The sequence below is a fragment of the Brachycentrus maculatus genome, unplaced genomic scaffold, assembly GCF_059751285.1.
Source record: "Brachycentrus maculatus isolate JH-2025_06_01 unplaced genomic scaffold, ASM5975128v1 h1tg000454l, whole genome shotgun sequence".
NCBI lineage: Eukaryota > Metazoa > Arthropoda > Insecta > Trichoptera > Brachycentridae > Brachycentrus > Brachycentrus maculatus.
The window spans coordinates 1,266,951-1,288,280 of record NW_028281201.1 but is presented as its reverse complement, the minus strand read 5'-3'; the positions used below and the strand labels follow the sequence as shown (position 1 = coordinate 1,288,280).

The 21,330-nt window shown below is 32.1% G+C and overlaps 1 protein-coding gene across 1 annotated transcript in view; it reads right to left on the bottom strand.

Annotated features, from left to right (window-relative positions):
* Window positions 1-14,824, bottom strand: part of LOC148302420 (uncharacterized) — a 36,353-nt gene extending 21,529 nt beyond the window's left edge. Inside the window, exon 1 of the mRNA XM_088271651.1 lies at window positions 14,010-14,824. Coding sequence (XP_088127777.1) covers window positions 14,010-14,457 — 448 coding nt within the window. The 5' untranslated portion in view covers window positions 14,458-14,824. The remainder of the gene's footprint in view (window positions 1-14,009) is intronic.
* Window positions 14,825-21,330: the final 6,506 nt, after the last annotated feature.

Sequence of the window (21,330 nt, the reverse complement as noted above, 5' to 3'; positions counted from 1 at the left end):
ACTCAAAATTGAATATATGCGATATATTTATTTTGATTAATTTATTTATACGGCACAAGGTGCGTTTACAATTGAATATAAAACAATTAAGAACAGTGTTTTATATTAAGTAATACACAAAAATATTGATATATAGTTCAGTAGCTGTTAAGCTTTCTTTGAATATTTTATGTAGCAATTTCTAATTAATTAATTGTATAAGTCTTTGATAAACCAAGTTGTATACTCTTTGTTGTAGGGTGTGAAGGTTGGGACATGATAATTTATTGTTTCATAGAATAATGGTGCCAGCCACGACGTAAGCCCTGTGAATTCCAAGGCTATTATAATCTCCTTCATTTGTTTTGTGATATATATATATATATATATATATATATATATATATATATATATATATATATATATATATATATATATATATATATATATATATATATATATATATATATATATATATATATATATATATATATATATATATATATATATATATATATATATATATATATATATATATATATATATATATATATATATATATATATATTAAATAAAAATATAAAGGTTTAAAATGTGGTAAAAAAAACATTTAAGTACATTTCATTCTACAGAACATATACTTATGTAAATAATGGTTTTCCTTTAAAATTTGTAAATTGCTTCATTCGAAATCATCCGAGGCAGATTTCGATGTTGAACAATTTATCCTCATGAGTAACAGTGAAAAAATTCTTCAAAATAACGAGCGTTCCAATTCCCGCAATGTTGCAACATGAACGCATCGACTTCCGATGTGAAATATTTCCTCCTCGAACCACGTGTCCACGCGTGTTCCCGCCAAAGCCATATAAAGCCAAGAGAAGTGAATGAAAGCGCGGGAAAAGAGGGACCATCAGCTGATTTTTCTTACTAGTCCTTTTGTGGAACATGTGCCCCGGCCGAACACCCCCAAAGGAATGAACTAATAAAAAGGAGCATTGTGTCTATGGACAATAAACAGATCAGGGTGAACTCAATGCGCACATTTCTATGCGGGGATGTTATTTTAGCAGACTGCTGCTATGAGATCATACTCGGCGTGCATGCGGGTAAAGGTGCAATTTTTTTTTGTCTCCAACACCTGTGATTCACCGAGCAGGAATCTTTCGTCTTTCTCTTTTGTTAGAAGGATTTCTTCTGAGCTAGGGCCCTTGACTCACGCGATCCTCTGACGTCACAGGTACATAAATTTAATTCGAGACAAGGGCATTCTGTTAGGGCGGGAAATGATTTTAAAATGTAACCTTGTAATCGCCGAATGGATTAATTATACGACGCTTATTCACTAGGGTGGGCTCAAACAGATTGTCTTCTACTGATACATATTTAAATATAAACCAATGCTCATAAGAGGCTCTCATTTTTTTTAAATATATAAAATAAAATCAAAATGCCGACCACTGGCCTATACCTACTTGTGAGTGGATTTAATCTTCTTGTTTAAAGTTACAACAATTTCATGTAAAAATTGTAGGCAAAAACACTCAATATCTCGTTAAAGGCATAATTTTAAATAACGATTCTATGTTAGCGATGAAGTTACTTATGAATGTATATGTTTTTTTTTTAAATTGAATATTAAAATCAAACACCGAGTTTCAGAGTCTACTAAATTGTATTTTATTATTAAAAACACATAAAAGTAAAAGTTGTGACAATTGTTTCACCTTGTTATGTGCATTTTCAAACTAACGTAAATGCCATAACAAGGCGAAACAGCTATCACAAGTTTTATTTTTATGTGTTATTAATCCTAAAATTCAATTTAGTAGACTCTAAAAATCAGTGTTTGAATTAAATATACATATTTTGTATATTAAAAGCATTATTAACTTTGTGGTATAGTAATATAACACTCTCCTCATCATTCATCGTTCACTTTGCTTAATATCAAAGTGAACGATGAAATGAACGCGTTTTGAATTTAATACTTACAACATAAATTAAAATGGAGTTCTACAAATTAAACGCCAAGTCTAAAAAAAAACTTGTGTATATGTATGTATTTTAGTTCTGTGATTTGATTTGAAAACAGGTCTCTGGACGATATACAGATGTACATATATAAGAGCATATTATCAAGATAAAAATGCACCGAACAAAATCCAACAAATTGATATCGCCCTATTTAACATTTTACCACTGTTAAGATACAAATTCTACTTGGGAACGGATGCCCTAATCTCATTCGGATCAAAGGTCTTGCCATTGTGCGCCCTTTTATCAATACTTTTGACTGTTAACTAAAAGGATCGAGTGTTTCACACGCAAGAAGCGTTAAGTCGCGTAGAGACAATTTGTACTTCGAAAGATCATGACGATATTCGAAATATATGATAAAACAAAAAAGGTAGTAGGATAAATATTGACAATATTTTCAAAATAAAACAATTTTGTTTTTAACCATTTTTTTATTGGTACTTTTGTTCCAATAAAAAAGTGGTTAAAATGAAGTTTTTATTTTATTTTATAAAGTTTATAAAATGTACCACATAGTATCTGCGAAAAACCTTCAAGAAAAGAATATTTTCAGTTTTGTACTGACATTTCTTGGGGGAACTGCATTTTATATAATAAAATAACAACTACATATTATATATAGTTTTTTTCCAAATATATTTTATTCGACCAGTGACCGGGTGTCGTCGTTATCGACATCATCAAACCCGGTTACTAATCAAATAAAATATGTGTAAAAAAAATATATAGTTGTTGTTTTATTATATAAATAGTGTGTTTATCTATCATGAGTTGAATGGTGAATGTTAAACGTGTGAAAAGTGATCACTTAACCAGTCTATGACAGGTTGATAGCCTTGTAAATAAAGAAATTCCATATACATCTTCGTCTATGTTGATATCAAAAAATTAAAAATAACTATTAAAAATAAGTATTTGGACACACTCAAAATGTGTAAAAGTAATACCTACTTAACAAAAAAAAAAACAATTTGAAGTACCGACCTACTTATATTTTTTTAAACATCCTTTGAGGCATTTAATTTCCGACATCCTTTAAATTTGCTGGTATAAAACAGGATGCAAAATTTTTATCTAAATAATTCCCGAATTGGAAGGTTTCCGCCCCTTGACTGCCAAACGATATCTTACTTCAAATTCATGGGAATTTAAGCTGGAAAAGATGTTACATTCTTGTATAATCTGTTCCTGCAAAATGCATTGTTGAAGGTGATAATTTTGGCTATCCTTTTTAAACCATTGGTTACATGTCTTATAAGTGAATTAATTCACATTGAAAAATTAAATAATCTTCATACATATGAAAAAAAATGGAGACATCAAAATTCTAAAAAATATGAACGCCTTATATACATCGCTCACTCCATTCAAGAACGTCATAAATCAAAAAAACTTGATTTTACAGGAGAACGTTTTTAAAGTTTAACATATAAATATAAATAAATATCAAAAATAAATATCAAGCCACTTATTGAACTTTTTTCTGTGCAACAGATCTTTTTAGGTTGAACCTGAAGTTTCTGAAGTCTCCATTTGAAAAATAACTAGTTTATTTAAAAAAAATAATAAAACAATACCTTTTCTTCAAAATGCAAAAACAACACTTTCTGCCCTGTAGCGGGTAAATATTAAGTAAAAATATGCCTCTTTTACTGGGATATAGTACATTTTCTGGGCATGCACAAAACATGCATAACTGAAAATGGACGATTTTTTTTATTTATGACGTTCTTGAAAGGAGTGAGCGACATGTTAAACGAAAAAAACCCAAAAATTAAAAAATTTAAAATTATTTCACTCAACAAACAACTAGTGTAAGTAAGTTCTTCTCCAAGCACAAGAGCTTAGTCTATAGTCTATAAAACTGACCCGTGAAAAAATTCAATAGTGTTTTGTTCGACAAACATAAGTCATCCATGCTGTATAGTTTAGATGACTTATGTTTGTCGATGAATAAAAGTGTATTTGTAACATTTGTAATTCTGCGCTATTTTGATTGCTAACGATATATTAATTTATACACCTCTTTTTTTTAATATATTTTTTTCATCGTCAGGAATGTTCAAGCCAAATCACTGCACCCTTTAACCGATTAATCAACAATTGTCTCATTCATATTCGAGCATCATTCAAGCGGCTGTATTTTTAATCTAACGTTCAGCTTATTTCAAGTAAAACCCGTCCAAATTCATTACCATTGCTTGGAATCTAGTATTTGTGCACATGCACATTATAAATAAGTGATTTCGTGTACATATGTGATTTATTTTCGAATTCTAGTTATGTTGATAGCCAACAGATATATATGCCCGAAGGCATCATCAAAAGTTAATTGGTTTTGCACCACAAACTATATCAGTCAAAGTTTTTTCGCACATATCAGAAAACCATTTAAATAAATACGATCAGACAATCAAATCGTAAATATTGGGTACTAACACATATGCAGGTTTTTTCTCCATTATATTAAGAAAAATAATTAAACAATACCTTTTCTTCAAAATGCAAAAACAACACATTCTGCCCTGTAGCGGGTAAATATTAAGTTAAAAATATGCCTCTTTTGCTGGGATATAGTACATTTTCTGGGCATTCTGAAAACACGCACAACTGAAAATTGACGATTTTTGATTTATGTCGTTCTTAAAAGGAGTGAGCGATGTGTGCAACTTGCTGTTGCTGATGTCGCTCACTCCTTTCAAGAACGTCATAAATCAAAATTCGTCAATTTTCAGTTGTGCATGTTTTCGGAATGCCCAGAAAATGTACTATATCCTAGCAAAAGCGGCATATTTTAAACATAATAACTACCTGCTACAGGGCAGAAAGTGTTGTTTTTGCATTTTGAAGAAAAGGTATTGTTTAATTATTTTTTCTAAATATAATGAATATTTTTCAAATTGAGAAAAAACCCTCAGGTTTCATCTCAAAAGATCTGTTGTACAGTAAAAAGTTTGATAAGTGGCTTGATATTTATTTTTAATACATTGCATTATATTTTTAAACTTTGAAAACGTTCTCCTGAAAAATCAATTTTTTGGTTTATGACGTTCTTGAAGGGAGTGAGCGATGTGTTAAATTCCCAAATAAAAAAAAATAATAATTCATCATATTTGAAAGGGATGTGTGGGTGTTAAATTTTGACTGGTGACTCACAAAATTAGCTTCTCCTTGCTCATATTATACTTTCCTGTTCCTGATCTGCTAAATTCCCAAGTAAAATAAAACAAATTTATCATATTCGGGAGGGATGTGTGGACGTTAAATTTTGGGGATTCGGAAGGTGACCCACGAAATTAGCTTCTCCTTGCTAATATTGTATTACCAACGGCGGAGACGGTGTGGGTTATGTGCGGCGGGGTTGGTTCGTTAGTCGGACACGAACAGCTGTGAGCTGTGAGACAATGCCCGTGGCCTGTAGGTGAGCGAGTCAGCGGTCGGCAGGTGGATCGGAAGTGGTCCTTTCTCACCCAGAACTCTTCTGTTCACGGTGCTGAGTTCTCAGATCGTGAGAACGTCGCTAACATTGCCAATGTGAGACGCCTGTGACGTCAACAGTCACCTCAGCTAAGTTAAAATGTAAAGCATTTTATACTGGAAAGACCTACATCCAAGTATATTTTTTTCCGGCAAAATGCACTATCTTTTCTAACCCTTATAAGCACCCAATGGTGCATAGGGCACTGCACCGTATTGACGCAGTTTTATCTTGATCGTTACTTACGCGAAGGCAAGGTGATCTCTCCTGCGCTTCAGGTACCGGTCCAGTTACACTTCTGTAAATTGATCACTTAACCAAGCCTATGACGGTGTATCGGAAGCGGTCCATTCTCACCGAGAACCTGAGTTCTCAGATCGTGAGAACGTCGCTAACATTGCCAACGTGAGACGCCTGTGACGTCACCAGTCACAGCAGTTCATCACGACACCGATGCTAGCTCAAAACCATCGAAATTATCTCAAAAGGTCTTTTGTCGAGATGAATTAGTGAGAATTCCTCCACGCCAGCTTGCTTTGATACAATTCGGTCGTTTTTTGTGAAAAAATAATTTATCGCTTAACTCCTTAAATTGCTGAAATTGCGCACGACTTGCAAAAGTCCGACGTTGACATAAAATATCATCTATGCCTTAGAGAGCAAACATACCAACTACAAAATTATGGATTTTTAACCTATCAATACATAAATTACTAAATAAACACTCTACCGATGTTGCCTTTGTCAAAATTTGAATACCATAAATTAATGCAGGGTGGTAAAAATTGGCATTTTGACAATGGTTATCGGCAAAGAGCATTTATAAAAAAAAACTTGTATTAGATTAAAAGCACACAAAGATTGTAATGTCATTTTTTGTTGTTGCAAAAATTTTAAAAAATATATTGAAGGTGAATATTAAAGTTTTTTTTAAAAAAACATTTTTATATTGGTTTTCTATAGTTATTATGTAAAGATTTGATCACTTGAGAATAAACACGAAAACTTTACATCAGTCTTTTTGTGTTCGTGTTAAACTTTTAATTGCATTCCAGGAAAATTAAACAACTGGCAATTAGTACGTTTGCTCTCTAAGGCATCGAAATATGAACCTAATGACTAGTTTTTCTAGAGATAATATTTCGCACGAAGCGCATTGTGACATTGTAAATTATTATACCATATTCATCCAGTGGAGGTATTGAACGGCTCGAGTTGAAGGTATGAGGAGCATGGCATAGTCGATTCAGCAAAAACTACAAGTTGACAAATTATGATTCTTCGTATTTTACACGGAATGGTCTGGATTGGTCTTTTACACGGAATTGGTCTTACACGGAATGAAATAGGATCTTGCGCGTGATTATAATTTAAGCTGTCCAGGAGTGAGTTTTTGCGGACAAAACTGTATCTGAGAAGTGACTTTTATTATTTTTTTTTACTTTTTATTATTTTATATTACAGTCGATGCTATAAGCAACATATTTTATTGAATATAAAAAATATATTTTCACTATTAAACATGATTTTTTTTTTGTGATTACAAGTGTCATTTTAGATATGAATATTCAATTTAATTACAAGCGCGGCCGTTCATGTACGGCCATACTCCCGGACAGGTTAAACTCTTCAGATGTCAGTCGGTTTATTTTTTTATGTAAAATGTGGTAAAAATTGATGAATGTCGTTATGAATGTTTTTTAATGCATTCATCGTAATTGTTAAAATAAAACTGTAATATGAGAGAGTAATTTAATAAAGGCGCAATAATACGGCGGCTCCGCTTTCCCCCCGATGTTTTTCTATAATATATTTTTTATGTCATTCTCATTTTCATATCATAATCCATATCTGTATAAGCGCCCTTGAGGTAGTATTTTACGAAAATGGCGCTATTTAAATCATCCAAAATTATTATTATTATTATTATTATAATTTGTGACCAAGTAGAGAATTTAGGTTAGAGAGCATTCGGAGAATTTCAAAGAGCAGTAATAATAGTCCATCTCGTGTTCTTTGAAGCCCAAAATAATGATAGTTGTTGAAAATATTGTAATACAATATGATAGTCGAAAAATGTATATTCGTATAAAATTCAAGGACTCACGAAGTCATTCGAGAAATACATAATAATACGTTCAATGTGTAATTGGAGCATCTACTGTATAGTTTTCGTAAGAGTTTCAAAAGATAGGAGTATTCCATTTCGTGGTAGGTACGATAAATTGTAGCTAGGTACAAGTCTGTTGTTACCAGGCGGAAATCAGTATTAAAAGTTAAGTGCTATTTTGCTATCAACCATGACTTTAGCACAATCAAAGCTCTGAGAATCCCACGCTTCAAATTCTTCACTGTTCACATCTTCCTACGCCGTTGAAAAACGACAAATTTCAGGCCTTTGCTCTGTCCTTATAGGGGAACTGGTCCAAGAGTTTTGGCCAATCGAAACACTCCTTAACGTGTCCATTGAAATGGAAAAATATATAGAAATTAAATAAAAAGCATATAAGACCCTGGAAAAACATATTGGCTTATCACTCTAAGCAATTGGTCAAGAGAGCACTCCACAGTCTGTATGTAAACCACCCACGTGAGATCAGTCACACTTATGACCAAATCGGGCAAATGTTTTATGTTGTACATACATTAAATAACATATCGTTCACTCCTTTCAACAACGTTATATTCGTATACCAAAAAACTATTTTTTTCTTCAGGAGATCGTTTTAAAAGTTTAAAAACATAGTACAATGTATTAAAAATAAATATCAAGCCACTTATTGAACTTTTTACTGTACAACAGATCTTTTTAGGTAAAACTTGGAGGTTTTTTCTCCATTTGAAAAATATTTAGTATATTTAAAAAAAATAATTAAATAATACCTTTTTTTCAAAATGCGAAAACTACACTTTCTGCCCTGTGAGCGGGTTAATATTAAGTTAAAAATATGCCGCTTTTGCTGGGATATAGTTCATTTTCTGGGCATTCCAAAAACATGCACAACTGAAAATTGTCGATTTTTGATATATGACATTGTTGAAACGAGTGAGCGATATAAGGATTCTACCTTAAATGTTTCAAAATTGGTTAATATATATATATAGAACTTCCAAGAATTTGAGTAGTGTGGTTGTCATCAATGGGTAGAATTGGTGAATGTTACATGTGTGTAAAGTGATCACTTAAACCAGCCTATGACGGTCGTCAGCCCCATTTAATGCCCAGACTTCCATATTCTTCTTCATCTTTGATGAGATGTCAAAAAAATATTTAATTAAATTCATTAATACTGTCTTTCTCTGGAACCCTAACTGTCCACCATATCACCCCTTCCTTGGATCCTCCCTCTCTCCCCCTCAACTCCTAACCAATACTCTATCCTATTTCATATGCCTTCCTCTTCATACCTCCTAATGGCAGTTTTAAAATTATGTTGACCTTGAAATACACAGTAGAATCTACCCAATAACCCACACTGCCTAAAAAGGTACAAACATCAGTCCACTCATACTAGTTTCTTTTGGTTGGTTGGAATATATTGCTTTAAAGCGAATATAATGAGCCCCTCAAACACACACCCTTTGTAGAATAAATTTTAAAAATCTCAGTAACCAAACCAGACGTGTTTTTAAATCACATAAAAATATTTAAAAATCTGGGAACATAATGATGGTAAACCAAACCCCACCTTCCGTCATGCTACGATTTCATAAAACATCTAGTCTTTATGACTAAGGCACTAAGGTATATTATCGCTTGAATCCACCTCACTGGATTCGCTCGGTTGCCGACGGTACAAAGATAGTTTTTAAAGATAGGATCGAATTATAAAAACGTTTCTGGAATAAGTCGACGTATATTTCAAAACTCTGTATGGGGTATTTTAACCAGGGCGTAGAGAATTGGATTTTAATGATTTTGTAATTCACGTCAGAATTTTTGTGCAACGAAGCATAAACTATTAAAAAGACCAGATGCGAGAATTGCAACACAACTTGAATATGAGATATAGTGAGTTTATTCGAAACGTCCATATGCCTTCATCAACTCATTTTTTTATTTAAATTAAAAAAAAAATTATAAAAAATCATCATGCCGCTTCCCGCAGGGGTTGGCAGAAAGAATATAAATATATACATATATTCATTCTTCTTCTTATAACCCTTATCCGCACCCAATGGTGCATAGGGCACTGCATCGTATTGTCGCAGTGTTATCTTGATCGTTACATGAAGACGAGGTGATCACTCTTGCGATTCAGGGACCAGTCCAGGGTAACATTAAACAAATATAGAGTGAAAAATCAATATTTATTTTCACCCCCCATGGGAATCGAACCCATGACCTCACGGTATGTGCACGGTAGCCAAACACGCTAACCATTGCACCACGGAAGAGAACATATAAAACTGGAAATAATTCAGAATTGTGAAGAAGTATTTGGACATACTTACATAAATATTGTAAATTAACAGTAATAAAACACAAGACTGTTGGTGAGTCGTTAACCGAGCGTGAACTAAGATCAAAACCCAGCCAGGTGTACTACGACGTCGCGTAGTTTTGGTCATGCGATAATAGGCATTTTCTACTACACGTGAAATTATAAAAATAGATGTGGAATTTAAATTGGTAAGTAGAAATTTTATCTTAGACTGGCAAAAATCAAGTACTAGTAAGACAATAAACAATGCATTTGAAAATAACAAAGGAAATAGCAAACATAATGTTTTATTTTAGTTCTCCGCAGGTTCTCATTTCCTGCTCATAAATTTGTGCATTGTCCATAAAACATTCACAGACGGAAGGAGGCCATAAAATCATCATTGAGGTATTCTCGAGCTTGGGAATCCGAACTAAATTTCGATAAAGAATTCCTCCTCGGCTTTAGATCCATTTCAAAGCGTAACATTCTCTCGTGTCCACTTCACAAACATCATTCTTAATTTGAATAAAGAATTTGACTTCTCGTGTTTCCATTTTCGATGCATTTGCAAATTTAACATTCTTGCGCAGGTACTTTTGATACATAATTTACCGTAAATTCGAACAAGGAATTTAATTACAACATTTTGAGTGTGTCCAAATTTTACATCTCACCAATAGATGTCTCTAGTGAAGTTCTAGTGATTCAAGAACAAGGTTTCTAAATTGGTTCATATATATAGAACTTCCAAGAATTTGAGTAGTGTGGTTGTCAATAATGGGTAGAATTGGTGAATGTTACACGTGTGTAAAGTGATCACTTAAACCAGCCTATGACGGTCGTCAGCCCCGTAAATGCCCAGACTTCCATATTCTTCTTCATCTTTGATGAGATGTAAAAAAATAAAAAGGAATTTAATTCCTGGCAATTAAAAAAAAACATTCTCATTTACTTATTTAAAAAAACAAATATTACAATAAAGATTCGACTTTACGTAGGTATTTTGAGTTCTCACATTTTTGAGAAAGTTCATTTTAAAGTGTAATATATTCTCATATATCTACTTCTCAAACTTCATTATTGATTTGAATAAAGAATTTAACTAATCGTGTTTTGGTTTTCATTTGATGCATTTTCAAATTTAACATTCTTACGTAGGTACTTCTCAAAATTTGAATAAAGAATTTAACTTCTGGCAATGAAAAAAAAAACAAAACAAATTTAAAAAAAAATCTTACATTTACATAAATAATTCAACTATACGTAGGCATCAAATGTTGTCATAATTTTGAGAACGTTCATTTCAAAAGAAGGTTGAAATTAGACTGAAAGCAGTCGAAATGCGATCCCTCAGACGAATGTGCGGCTTACAAGATTTATGATAGATGTTCCAATGATGAAATAAGGAAAGAATGCAAGGCTTAGATGAGCATTATCGATAGTATTAACAAAGGTTTGTTGAGCTGGTTTGGACATGTGGAACGTATGAGTGAGGAAAGAACGGTTAAAAAAATTAGGCAAATGTAGTTGGAAAAAAAGGCAGAGGAAGACCAAAGAAAACTTGGCACAATCAGGAATTGCTTGAAAGCGGCCGGGTTAGGAATCGAAATAATCGGCGGGTATGTATGAAGAGATGCATGAATGTCGAAGAGGCGAAGAATGTATGAAAAGGCAGGTTGTTATGGCGTTCTATTCTCTCTGCCTACCCCCGCGGAAAGCAGCGTGATGGTTAGTTAGTTAGTTAATTTAAGTGTTCGTGTTTCGATTTTCTAGCATTTTACAATTTAATATTCTTGCGTAGGTACCTACTTCTCAAAAATTACTGATAGTTTGAATAAAGAATTTTAGTCTTGGTAATGAAAAATAAAACGTTCTTATATTTAAATAAAGAATTCAGCTGTAGGAATTTAGAGTTATCATAATTTGAGAAATTCACAATTCGAACGTTCGCACACTTCAAATGCAGTCATAAATTAATTTTTAGTATTTTTTCTTCTTTAAGGTACATATTCGCTTATCAATCAAAATCACTTTCAATTCAAGATGGCTGTTTAATAACCGGCGTAATTAATTCAATTTTCGACCTTATGCGTGGGAGCGATGATAGAGTCGCCAGTGTGTTGCCATGCACCCTTATGTTAATTTTCCATACAACAATATTCATTTATGTTAATACGAAGTTAACACACATGGCACGCCAATAAAGGAAAGTAATAATAATAGCAAAGCGCGATGAACAGGTATACTTCGGTTAGTCCGAATATAATACACACAAAAATTTCGAACTGTTTGATGTAGAAAAAAAATAACTTACGTAAAGTGGAATAAATTACTAAGTCTAGAAGCGTTATTTTGGGTTATCAGTTTAAATTTGGGTCATTCATGATAACTTAGAATCGAAAATAAGTTTTTTATAACACCTTGATATTGAGTTGTAAAAACCTTCTTCTCTGAGTGTTAATAATAAATTAAATGAGCACGTTAGTCCAAATTTAAGTAACTTTATATTATTTGTAGATTTGGCATTAAATTCGTAGATCTCCACTACTTAAATAATGTCATTTGTTTGAAAATGCCATAACCAGGCGAATCAATTGTCACAAATGAATTTTTTATGTGTTTTTAACCTTTTCATAGCCGCAAATAAATTACGCCGCAGTGCTCAACAGGCCAAGTATTTTTTTGAAAAAAAAAAGTTGTCTAAAGATTTTTTTTTTGTTGTTTTTATTGAATTATAATTTACTTACCAAATATTATATCCCGCATCGATTGTTAGAGTTTTATTCTTGAAGTTAAACCAGTTTCAAATTTTCAGGGTTGTCACACTAAGTCGCACACGCAAGTTTTTATTAAATTTAATATTAACACACAACTATTATTTATCAATGGAATATTTTAAAATAATAAGAAAAACACAAAAAAATTGAGCAAAATAAAAACCCCTGGCGTTCAAAACAATCGATTAAAATAATCAATATTTCAAGTGGTTTGAGTGGTAGCCCTAATGACATCTGTCAACTGTCAGCTGAAAGTGATACCGATAAATCACTTAAAAGTATTTAAAAACTTTATAAAATATTTTGTGACAACTTCAACTGATGGCAATGTATGTTCCGTTTTTGACAGATTGTCAATATGAGTTAAAACTGCGGAGTAATACGTCATCAAAAGTACTGACGAGATATCTCGTCTCTGGCCATACGGGCACTCCGCCATTTGCCGAGATATCTCGTCTCTGGCAACCATCGGGTTAACTATAAAATACAATTTGCTAGATTCTAAAAAAGAGTGTTTGGTTTTAACACTTAATATTAGGTTGATTCTGGCGTTACTAAATACTTAAATAATTTTGACTGACGATAAAATGTCTTCTATTAGAAGGTTGAATAATGAATTCTTTTCAAATAAACAACTATTTCTATGTATTTTTTTTAATTACTAGGTTTTGAATTATGTTTTGATATTTAAAATTAATAATATACAATACTAGTATAAAATTTTGGGGACAGTAAATTTCTATATATTTCTACCTCAATAAATTGCGACTTGAGCACACAAAATTAATCAAATAAAAATAATTTGCGCAAAGCGATATATTATATTATTTATTTATTTATTTAATCTTCATGTACGGAAAATAAATAAGTACATTCAGATTTCTGTTTAAATACTATTGTTAATGATTCAGCTCTTTCAAAACTCGGATAAATTTAGTACATTTTCATCCGTTCTGCTGTTTTAGCGTTCAAAATGAGACTACATAAATAAAAAAGTCATTTTGTTGTATTGAAGTAACGATATATCACAAATTTTAATATATATATATATATTTGTGAAAAATTTCATTCGCTACAATTTTTTTACTTCATATTATTCCTTCCAACATTATTATTATTAGGCCTTGACTTGAAATGGGAAGGTGAAAAATTGTTATTAGTGTCTCGATTTTACAATAAATTAATTCACCTTCAATTTTTCACTTACTTCAGTGGTTTTTAAGGCAGATAGCGAGTGGAAAAGAATCAGGACAAAGTGAGGTATTACAGTAAGAAATTAAAATAAAAATGTTTATTTTTTAAACGCACCTGTTACGTGAGATTGCCTCGCTCTCCTCAAGTGGGACTTCTCGTTGCTCATCTTCAGCGACTTCTTTTTACTTTCTGACTTGTCCTTCTTGCTGTCTTTCTTTGATACACAGGCGGGTGAAGATGCTTTCCCTTTGGACACATTAATATTTTCTTTATCTTCTAATAGAACTTTAGAATTTTTCCTAGGCGTCTTCTCTTCGTCTACTTCGCTGTTTGCTATCAAGCTTTCCGAAAAGATGTCGAAGCCCCATCTTTCGATCACTCTCTGCCTCTCCCTGTCGTACTGTTCGGATATTAGTTTAGCAGTGAAGGCCTGGTCTGGCTTTCCGAATAGGCAAATCCTACTGCTAGGGTATCTGGCGATATTTTCTACCGATCTTAGGACGGACATCGTGGCTGGTGACAGGAAATTCGTATCCCCGGGCATACTGTTCCCAAATAGCATATCACACAGGAACCAGGAAGTAAATCTATTACACCCGTATAATTGTCACAATTTAACCCAATTAGAGACAATTTACGAACTGGTTCACAAAACTCACGATAAGACAGACGCAGTCTATTTACGCCGCAAAACGAATGCACAAATATTATTGCAACAATTTACACGAAAGTATATTTAAAAATACTTTAATAATTACATGAATATTTCAACAACTAAACGGGAAATCAATCAGTAAAGCGAGTGAGCACAAATATCGTATGGCACCCAGCGAAAAAAATCACTTTTTTCTATGACGCTTTTACACCTGGTGACGTTTCCCGCCTTTTTGCTGAACGCGACCGCCCCTCTATCTGGTTGGCAACAAACTGATTACGGCAAACGGCGGGAATAAAATAAAGGAACGTGTGGATGCAGGTAGTAACAAAAAAATATACATTGGCACAGCGTAAAAACGTCACATATCACGATATCCATCAAGAACTTTTGTGCGTACAAACGTTATTTACTTTTTGAAGATGGTCTTCGGGAATCGGTCTACTGCGCCTGCGCGGACGGGCCTTCTACGAGCGGGATACTTTTACAATGCGTGCGAGGGAGATGAACAGCGAAGGCAGAAATTGACCTTTTATTTTTAAATTTCGTCATCCAGTAAATGCCATTTTTTATTGTAGTTTTTCTATGCACGTGCACGTGTGAATAATAAACGCTGAAAAATAGCAGAATTCTACTTAAACTTATTTTTACTGTGCGTGTAATTACGTCATTATTTTATTATTATATGTGCCATTCGACTTGAGAAGAGACTTTCCGTAATTTCATCACTAGAAAGTGACAAAATTCAATGTCATTGAGCTGCTAAAAATTGGAACGTGCATACCTCAATACGTAAGTACTTTTTAATATTATTTTGGAGATATTATTGGTATAACCTTCCTTTATATTCGTGTTCCAGCATGTGTAAATTTAACAAAAAAAATATTTAGAAAGTGAAACATGAAATTATTGGCAAACGGATGATAAAAGCGTGAATGGTGCTGAAATACGATCCCTTGGACGAATGTGCAAAAAAATGTATGAATGACCATAGTCAATAATGAATAAATTTGAAAGGTGTGTAAGTCCGAGTTAGTTATACTTGAGAAGATAAAGTAAGCCTTTTGAAGATGGTTTGGATCGAATGGACGAAAAGAGAATGGCAAAGAACGCAAATTTGGCAGAATGGGAGAGAAGAGCGAGGACGGCCAAGCAAGACTAGGCATTTCGATCAATCAAATCAATATGTTTGTTTTTGTCTTAATAAATTAATCCGCGTCCCATGAATTATATAAACAAATATTTATAAATGATTAAATAAATCATAATCTATAATTTGGCTGTGCTGGAAGACGTAGCCGAAGAGTACATTTATGTAAATGTGTGGAATGAGGTAACTAGGATTGTATGCAATGGCAGCACATCTGGCGTTTCACCCTCTTTGCCTACCTCTGCACTGAAATGACGTGATTGTGGGAGTAGTTTCTATTAGCGCTACGTAAAAAAATAGAATAATGCGCCTGTTAGACAATCCGCCTCTGTTACATTGCATCTTGCATCTTATTTCAACTCATTATGTATTGGTTATCGACTTCAACTATGGTTCAATACACAATACACACACATTCATTTGTATTAGGGCATGCACAATAGCCGGAAAACGGCAATACCGGTAAATCGGGTAAAAATATGAAGCTCACAACATTTTGAGTGTGTCCAAATACTTGTTCATGAATCTGGGTTTCTCCACTTTTACATTTTTGACATCTCGGGTGAAGAAGAATATGGAAGCCTGGGTATTCTTCTTCACCTATGTTGAGATGTCAAAAATGTAAAATATGAATTAGCCATTAATACCGGTATAATGTTAATTATAAAAGTGTGAAATAATATTTTTTAAGGTCATATGAACGTCATAAAGAACGCTGACAAGAATATAATAGATATTATCAGAAATAAAATTAGATTTAAAGCGCTAATATAAACTATAAATATTTGATTTTAACAGAAAAAAAATAAAAACATGAAAACGAAAACAGTAAACGAATATGTACTATATGAGTAAAAAGTTTAAAAGAAGAAGGTACTTAAATCTGTTTCTTTTAGTAAATAATTAATAATAATAAACTAAACGAAATACTTAAAATATAATGTTTGTATTAATAAATTTATTCAGGCATGATGTAGAACACAAAAAAATATTATTAATTTTGATTATTTTCCAAGCTTTCCTATTCATTGTTTTGTGTTTAATAATAATGTATAATTTATTTATTTTAAAACATTTTATTTACAAAAGTCACATATCGCTCGCTCCTTTCAAGAACGTCAAAAATCAAAATACTCGATTTTTCAGGAGAGCGTTTTTAATGTTAAATATTATAGTACAATATATTAAACATAAATATGAAGCCACTTTTTGAACTTTTTACTGTGTAACAGATCTTTTTAGGTAAAAGCTAAAGGTTTTTTCTCCATTTGAAAAATATTTAGTATATTTGAAAAAACAATTAAACAATACCTTTTCTTCACAATGCAAAAACAACACTTTCTGCCCTGTAGCGGGTAAATACAATATTATGTTAAAAATATGCCGCTTTTGCTGGGATATAGTACATTTTCTGGGCATTCCGAAAACATGCACAACTGAAAATTGACGATTTTTGATTTATGACGTTCTTGAAAGGAGTGAGCGATATATACATAATAAGTGTAAGTGTAAGTGTAAGTCCCTCTCCAAGTACAAGAGCTCAGTCTCTTTTTTGGAGAGAATTGCGTTTTTAATTTTAACATTGTAAGAAGAAATGTTATAAAATTATTTAAAAAAAATATAAACATATTAAATAAAAAAATAAAAAATCTCGATGAGTAATTTCCATTACTCATTTTGGGATTCAGGTTAATGAGACAAATCGGTTTTATGTTTAAAAAAATGCAAAACGGTTTATCTACAACCGGTAACGCATGCCCTAACTTGCGTACATACATACATACATACGTGGGTATTTACACTAAATAGCCGTATTGCTATCCTAACTGTATTTCCATGATTGCATTATACGAGTACATTCAAGAGATGAATACATATTATGTATTATGTATGAAGTCGTATTTATTTGTATGAAGTAGATTGAAAAGTATAGACATGTTTGAGAGAAGATTTATACTACAAATTCATTCAAACCCATATCCACACCCCAATGGTGCATAGGGCACTGCATTATATAAACACAGTGTTATCTTGATCGTTAACACACGAAGGAAAGGTGATCACCCCTTCGCTCCAGGGTAATATTGAATAAATATTAGAGTGAAAAAAATCACTTATAATTATTTGATCACCCCTTGGGAATCGAACCCGGGACCTCCAGAACGGTAGCCGAGCGTGCTGACCATTATACTACGGAGGCGGACAAAACTACTACAAAACAAAAGGATATATTTACAACATTTTGAGTGTGTTCAAATACTTGTTCACAAATCTGGATTATCTCCAATTAGGAGTTATTTTAATCAATATTATTAGGAGTTCTTAGATTTTTAGTAGTGTGGTTATTATCATGGGTAGAATTGGTGAATGTTACACGTGTGTAAAGTGATCACTTAAACCGGTCTATGACAGTCGTAAGCCCAGTAAATGCCCAGGCTTCTATATTCTTCTTCATCTATGTTGAGATATAAAAAAACTCCTAATTGGAGATAATCCATTTATTTATTGATTTGGCGTTTAATTTGTAGAACTCCATTTTAATTTATGAATTAATTTTTAAATCAAACGCAGATTTTTTGAGTCTACTGAATTGCATTTTATTAAAAACACATAAAAATTAATATTGTGACAGTTGTTTCGCCTAGTTATGGCATTTTCAAACGAATGTCATTCGTTTGAAAATGCCATAACTAAGCGAAACAATTGTCACAATATTAATTTTTATGTGTTTTTAATAAAATGCAATTCAGTAGACTCAAAAAATCTGTATTTGGAGATAATCCAGTTTTGTGAACAAGTATTTGGTCACAATCTAAATGTTGTAAATAAACTAACTGGTCAAATTATAAGTCGAAAATAAAAATGAAAAGGGTATTTCCTAGCGTTTATTGAGTATGTGAATATAATCCAGGATTCTGATCTCTCATACAAATGAAAGAGTTTCTGCTTAATAAAAAGCTTCTCTCATGTCATCATAGATGTCTCCAGTGTCTCTAGTTAATTCAAACAGCTTGTTTCGATTTTAATCAATATAATTAGATGTTCCAAGAATTTGTGTAGTGTGGTTGTCAATCATGGGTAGAATTGGTGAATGTTGCACTGTATAAAGTGATCACTTGACCAGCCTATGACAGGTAATAAGCCTTGTAAATACCCAGACTTCCATATTCTTCTTCATCTGTGTTGAGATGTCAAAAAAAATATTGAAAAATGATATGTCTTCAATCTCATCACCTGAACTAATTCTAGATACTGGGAACTTGTAAATCTATGTATAAAAATAAAAATATAAATGTTAGTTTATTCAGAATCTTAAATCTCTTAACGTTTAAAAAAAAAGAATAACCCGCAAACCATCTACATTTAGGGGCTTGTCTGTAGGTAGGATAGTAAGGATAGGGAAGGTAAATGTGAAAAATACGTCATTAACACCCAGACCAATTAAAAATAAATCTTTTCTCCCATTTATTCACCAATTGATCTGAAATTTGACACAACGTAGCATTCGAATACGCGTGTGTTTTTTAATGAAGGTCTGGGTATTTACAGGGCTTATGACCTGTCATAAATGACCTGTCAGAATGGTGAATGCTGCACGTGTGTAAAGTGATCACTTAGCCAGCTTATGGCAGGTAATAAGCTTTGTTAATACCCAGACTTCCATATCGTAGTCGTACAGGAGAAAGTGATTAACTAACATAACGCAAAATATTCAGGAAGGCCATTTAAATCACTTTTGCTTGATAAGAAAATAAACATCAATGCAGTAAGTCATTTTTAAGAAGTCGATAAATTATACTTCCAAGTTTAAATCCTTTGGGATTTTTTTCAGGTCAATATTAAGCTAGTAAGATATCAAATAGTCAATGATCACGTTTTTGTCAAAAATGCACTTGGTCACTTTCTCCTGTATGACTACGATATTCTTCTTCATCTATGTTGAGATGTCAACAAAACAAGACAAAAAAAGGCACGAAAATGTGCATTTACCAACGAATGATGAAATTTTTGGTGCAAAGGTTTTTAATTCGTAATTTTTGACATACAGAGTATTAAACGTAAAATATTTCATCCACTTCAACGGATTTCATGTAGTCTTCCAGAATGTTGGCATCAATCATGTGTACAACTGAATTGAAACAGAATATGTCTGCGCTGGATGTGTAGAAATACATTTTGGTCGTGTAAACTCCAAAGAAAAAACGCTCCCCCAGAAACAAGTGCGATACTTCGCTGAAATTTCCAACTATTTGCCTTGAACCCTGAAACCAAAAATGTTAAAAGCGTTCAATTTGTTTCGGACTTAATAATTAATCTCTTCTACTTCCTAATTTTGGAACAACTACTAGCTCATCTAAAGTTGGAGACTGAACGGAGCATTTCGTCGTAATATAACGTCGTAACATCGCTCGCGGCGAGCATCACCGAGCATCCGAAACTATGGATGGAGCGCTCGGCTCGCTGTACTGACTGCCTGAATGCTCGCATCGTAACGTGTTACGTTACGACGAAATGCTCCGGTCAGTTTCCACCTTTATTTTTTGTCATTGTCGATTTGGACATTTTGGAGTATAACAATGGACACAATAGAATTGAACTATTCATATAATGTGTCCCATAATCCAAGGTATTCCTTTTAAGGGTGTTAGACCAGCTCATAAATTAGAATCTTAAAATATGAAAATTTGAAGAAGTGGCACCCAAAAAACTGATCTAAGGCGTTCGGGAAATAATTAAAAGTGGAAATATCTCGAAAACTAAGGCACTTTTACCGAGGTCATATTTTAATTTTTGGTGAGTCATGAGCCCTTAAAAGGAATACGTTTGATTTTGGGACACCTGTGTATATACATATATATATATATATATATATATATATATATATATATATATATATATATATATATATATATATATATATATATATATATATATATATATATATATATATATATATATATATATATATATATATATATATATATATATAAATATATATATATATATATATATATAAATATATATATATATATATATATATATATATATATATATATATATATATATATATATATATATATATATATATACATATATATATATATATATATATATATATATATATATATATATATATATATATATATATATATATATATATATATATATATATATATTCACACATATACATATACATTTTAAGAATCATTAGGTCGTACTTTGTCAATCTCTCCCCCCATAGAGATATCGGTAGTGTAAAGGCAAATAGGTATATCTGTCTCAGACCAAATTTTACAGGAGAGCAAAACAAACTTGTGAAATTAAATAACTCATTTGTTCTATGTATTTTTATATGTACATATCTTAATAAAACTATAAAGTATTGCAACTACAGCTATATCCTTTTGCCAGGTTATGGAATACTTACACTATTTTAGACATTTTGTGGAACAAAATTGACAGATTTACCTCTTTGCCATTACACTATCGATATATGTTATTAAACTACCATACATACATACCTTTTTTATATGACATCGGTTATCAATCTTGACGATTTTGTCAAATACTTTGGTTCTTAAATCTGCAAATTGGCATACGTCGTTGCTTGAAAAACTGACTGCAACCTT